This window comes from Pteropus vampyrus, unplaced genomic scaffold (genome assembly GCF_000151845.1).
Source record: "Pteropus vampyrus isolate Shadow unplaced genomic scaffold, Pvam_2.0 Scaffold124, whole genome shotgun sequence".
NCBI lineage: Eukaryota > Metazoa > Chordata > Mammalia > Chiroptera > Pteropodidae > Pteropus > Pteropus vampyrus.
In genome coordinates, this window is record NW_011888905.1 from 1737715 (window position 1) to 1742966 (window position 5252).

Here is a 5252-nt window from a genome sequence, read left to right on the forward strand (position 1 = left end):
TTAAAAAGTTAGGAATAGCTTCTCACTGAATAAATGATTATGTTAATATAAAAGGCCCATTTATATCATTAACACATTCTGCATATATTTCGAAGATAACGAACACTTTGCTGAGCGCATAGAGCTGTGGGGTATTAGAAGGAGAAGGAGTCAAGGGTATTAGAAATTTGGGGCCTAGATGTTTCTGGTTGGAGTTGCGTTTACTGAGGCGAGGACGCCTCTGGGAACAGCTGCGGGGCGAAGGGGAATCAGTCGTCGACAGGTTTGGCTGAAGCGCCTGATTGTTCCACGGCCAGTCCTTGTGTCCAGCAGCCACTCAGATCCATGAGCCCGGAGCTCAGCTGGTCTCTGGAGACAGAAATTTGTTAACCATCCGTGTAGATGGCACGTAAATCCGCAGGACCAGATCCGGTCACGGAGAAAGTGGGCGTGGGGTCCAGGGAGGTCCGGGTTGGCTCACCGGCGAGGGAGAGGGGTCCGAGGCCCCCCGGAAGCCGAGGGCAGGGGCTCTTCAGCTGCGTCAGGTTCTGCTGACGGCGAGGAAGCTGAGAACCGAGTCGTAGTCGTCGCCCTTGGCAATGTGGACGTCGGTGGCTTTGACCAGCAGTTTTCGTGCAGAGGAGCTGGAAGTAGTTGGTGTGTTCAAGAGGAAAAGAAAAGATGGGGGTTTGGAGGTGGGGCGCGTAGACAGCCCCTTCGAGGAGTTTTGGTGAAGAAGTGGGAAGGTGGAGGGCACGGGGTCACGAGGCGTTTTCTTAGGCGAGAGATGGTAGTGATTCTGCGCCGACCATGTTATCCAGAGGAAAGGCGAGGACGGAAGGTGACAGTGGGGAGGCCGGCCGTGGCGACAGCTCATATGTTATGCGGGGCGGAGGGGCGGACTCCACAGGCACGGACGCAGGCGGGTGGGCGGATATGTGGGGGGCGCTCGGGGCAGTTTTCTTCGGATTGTTTATCCTGCCATTGTCGGATTGGAAGCAGAGTCAGTGGGGACGACGTGGCATGGCTGCCCGGGAGGGTGGCGGAGTGGCCAGATGAGGGCCACGTGTCCCGGCAGCAGGGCCCTTGCGGTTGCTGGTCTGGAGTGCGGGCGGGGCCGGCACGATGGCTTTTCTCAGACAGCGCTGATGGCTCGGGGCGGAAGAGTTACAGGGTGTGATTTGAATTACTAGTGCAATTCAGGTATTTTAATAAGTGTACAGAAAACCACTCGTATGAAATACGGTCAACGTGCAGTAAGAAAAAACGTGTATAGCTTTCTCATAACACAAGGTGAAATCGTGCAAAAAAGAAACACTTTCTTCATGTCAAACATTGTGTGAGAAGCTATAGGGGCCTTAACATGATCCATCCATCCATCCATCCATCCATCCATCCATCCATCCATCCATCCATTCATTCAACTATTTATCAGGTACTAAAGTATGTGATAGTCATTGTTCCAGGTGCCGGGGACGGAGTGGTGAGCAAGCCGGGAAAAGGTCCCCACACCCACGCAGCTCACATTGTAATTACAGTGCACTTGGGGATGCAGCTGATAGACGTGGGGCACAATTGAAAAAGCGATTATCCAGGTCGCGACCCTGCACCGATAGAGGGGTTTCCGGAAGGGTCAGGCCAGTGCAGCCTGAAATGTAGGTCTGAGGACATGGGTCCACGGTTCATCATCCGAAAGTCTGTGGCTTTGAGAAGGAGTGTGACGTGGATCGGTGACTTCCACCGTGGTGTTCAGCGTTCCACTTCTCAAACACATTGCCGTTTCGCCACTGAAATGTAAGACTGCTCATGGAAATCATGATTACCACCGAAATGGATCCCGGTCGGTGAGATCAGGTTTTGTCACTAGTGAGTTAGGAGAAAGCTTTTGCTTTTCGGACTTTTGAATGTCAGGATTGCGACCCCATCGTGGAGAAGATGGAGCTTTGTACCTGCAAAGGAAAGCACGCACGTGGCACAGAAGCAGAAATGGGCATGTTTGTTGGGGACAGTAAAAAAAAAAACTGAATTGACTAAACCACAGGGACCGTGTGCCGGGAAGTAGGGGTAAACAAGTGTGAATAGGCAGAGCCAGACTGTGGAAAGCCTTGACCGCCACTGCGAAGTAGGAGCGGATGAAGTGGTAGCGTGACGTTGTGGTGGCCTGATCGGGAGGTGCTCGTTCAGCTGCGTGAAGGGAGACAGTGGCACGGACGAAGAGGCCTGTTCCGGCCAGCCTTTGTCGAGGGGCCGCTTACAAAGCTGCTCTGCCGTTCGTAGTGATGACCGCCGCTCCTTGGTGCCTTCCCCTGGGCCCGCTCCGGGCCAGCCGTTGCGGGATGCATTTCAGTTGCATTCCTCGTGGGCGTCAAAACAATTCCGTCACGTGGTCTTTGTCCCTGAGAATCTTACAGTCTCGTTGGAAAGAAAAGTCTGAAGGCGCATAGTTTAAACTATAAAGTATTCTCCATAAATGGAACTTTCTAAGGGATAGGGTGTTCGTTTTTTTCCAGCTACTAGTCATGGGTCTTATTTTGGATGTATGCTTGAGATAAAGACTAGACTGTCAGTCCTCGAGAATACTGAATTGTTTTGTTTTGGTGTTGTGCTTACTAGTCAGCTTCTGATTGGATGGTAATCTGGTCTCCCGGGGATTTCCCTGTGTAGATCACTCAGAGTCTCAAGTAAGGTGTACCGCCTGCTGCAAAATAATAAATTGGCATGCTGGTTTAAAAATATTTTATGGATTCGGGGACGTGAAGCATGCCAACTGACCACTATTTGCTATTAGGAAATTTTGTAAAAATAAATTTCTGGTCTTCAGAGTTTTGATGACAGTGTTATGAATCATTTGTGTAGTTAAGGCTCGTAAGTTGAGGCTGGATCTGTTTTGTTGGATACTGTATTTTCAGGGCGTTGCATAATGCCTGGCACATGATAGGCGCTCAAATATTTCTGAATGAGTTCATAGTTGAATTGTACAGCAGAAATGATTCCAGCCTAAGTCCTAACGTAAAGGGCCTGGTCACCTCTTATTTAAAAAAAAAAAAAAAAAAGGTTGGAGCACTCAGACCAGCCCAAAACGTGATTCTTTACCCTCAGCAAAACTGATTTTATTCAACTAAAATGTAAGAAATATAATCTTTCGAAACTGAGGAGCGCTAAAATATTCCAGATTATTTTGAGGCTTGTATTTGCAGAAGCTTTTTGGTTGAGTTATAACAGTCTTCTAAAACATTGATTTGTACCATACCACTATAGTTTATTTATGGTATCTGTAGCATATAATAAACTTATCCCGAAATTATTAATTATACCTAAATGAATTTAAGTTCACTTGACACTCCGTTTCGATTTGTTTTAACTGTGATTTGGGTCCTTCCTGACTCGCTTGCCCCCCGCCCCCATACTCATTTCTCATGTTAATCAGTAGTTGCCTCTGTTCTGATAGATTTTTGTTATGGTCTGTCCTGCAGAGAAAGAGATGCTGGTTGCACGTTTCGGAGAGCCCTGTTTTTTCTGGAACTCAGTTCTGTAAAGTATTCATAGGATTCCTTGGCAATAACTACACTTGTGATGGACTCTAGAAATACTGCTATGTTAGGATTGGGTTCTGAGTCCGAAGGATTTTCAAGAAAGAGCCCCTCTGCCATCGGCGCTGGCACACTGGTCAGCAAGCGGGACGTGGAGCTAGAGAGCCCGGAGCAGGCGGACGGCCCTCGCAAGTGGAGTCGGGAGAGAAGCAGCGAAGCCGGGAGGGACGATGGTCTGACCGATGCACAGCAGCAGTTTTCAGTGAAAGAAACAAACTTTTCAGAGGGAAATTTAAAATTGAAAATTGGCCTTCAGGCTAAGAGAACTAAAAAACCTCCAAAGAACTTGGAGAACTATGTTTGTCGACCTGCCATAAAAACAACTATCAAGCACCCAAGGAAAGCACTTAAAAGTGGGAAGATGACAGACGAAAAGAATGAACACTGCCCTTCAAAACGGGTGAGTAGAAGTCCCAGCAATACGTGGTCATTGACAATATCTGGATTTCCCGGTTAATTTGTATCTCACCTACATACGTGTTCCAGGAAGGTTGACTTTAATCTTTACATGTTATTTCCGCCTAGTCTGATTTGAGGACCGTCGGGGATGTGAGTGATAGGATACCATGCATGTGTTCACACGCGCGAAGTGACGGCAGGTGTTTTAAATGGGGTACGCCCAGGTTCCTGCTCCCAGTGGCTTCGTGCAAAGGATATCGGATCTGTAGTTGGGAAACCTAGATTCGACTCTTGCCTTCCTATAGAGAAGAAACCGAGGCTCGAGGATGTTAAATGATTGTAATGATCATAATACCACCTGTGTTGCAAGGCTCCGGTTCACTAACGTAGGCCGAAAGCTTTTGTCCAATGAATCGTTTTATACAATTTGTTCCTCATAAGGCGAGTTAATATTTTAAAAACTGTCCCCTCTTTTCTGCCAGCTATCCAAGTATATCTTAACTTTTTACTTGGCCTAGTAGAGATGGTGAGTTTGTTTTAGATCATGTGTTAACCACAAGTGTTGGTCACTCCAATGCCTCATTCTAGGCCGTGGGCACCGTGAGTGCCACACGCAGATTTAAATGTATGCACACGTACATCAAACGGGGTGGGGGTTCTGGCAGGAAGAACTGGCCGAACATTTTGGCTGAAATTCTGGAGTATTGCTGACTGTGTGAAGTGACTTGATTTTTACCGTTAGTTCCTTAACGTCGAGTCCGTTCGCGCTGTGCGCGTCCCCAGAAACAGTGACAGCGCGGGCTCTGCTCTCCATCTGCCGAGGCGGCCGGAAGCTCTCAGCAGGCGCCGGTCCGCACACGTGGCTCGGGGAGCTTTGCTGACGAACTCAGCCGTGAACCAGTTAGATTACAAGTCAGGAAAAGTGGGTATTGTACCGGTTCGTGAAGAAAAGTGGTTGAGCCTTGTTTTCCTCACCTCTGCCGTGAAGATGATATCTGTTTCTGCCGACCCCAAGACTTTCCATAAGGTCGACTGAAAAACTGTTTTTGTTTAGGTCTTTTTCCTTGGAACAGTGTTATAGTTTGTTTGCACAGCCAATCGTGAAAGGCTCCGGGATGGTCGCCTTCAGCGATCTTCCCGCGGTGTGTTCCAAACGGCGCTGATGAGCGTGGGCAGGCTGCTTCCTCCTGCTGGGCCGTGCTTTCCTCGTTCATGACGTGGGACCCGATGCCTCCTTTAAATGGTTATTTGTGCAGCGCTCTCACCAGTTTCTCAAAAGGGTTC

General features: G+C 48.5%; 1 protein-coding gene across 1 annotated transcript in view; it reads left to right on the forward strand.

Moving 5' to 3' along the window:
* ASH1L (ASH1 like histone lysine methyltransferase) overlaps positions 1-5252 on the forward strand; it is a 106031-nt gene that overhangs the window by 4365 nt on the left and 96414 nt on the right. The window contains 1 exon segment of the mRNA XM_023534302.1: positions 3453-3969. Within this exon segment, the coding sequence (XP_023390070.1) occupies positions 3553-3969 (417 nt within the window). The 5' untranslated portion in view covers positions 3453-3552.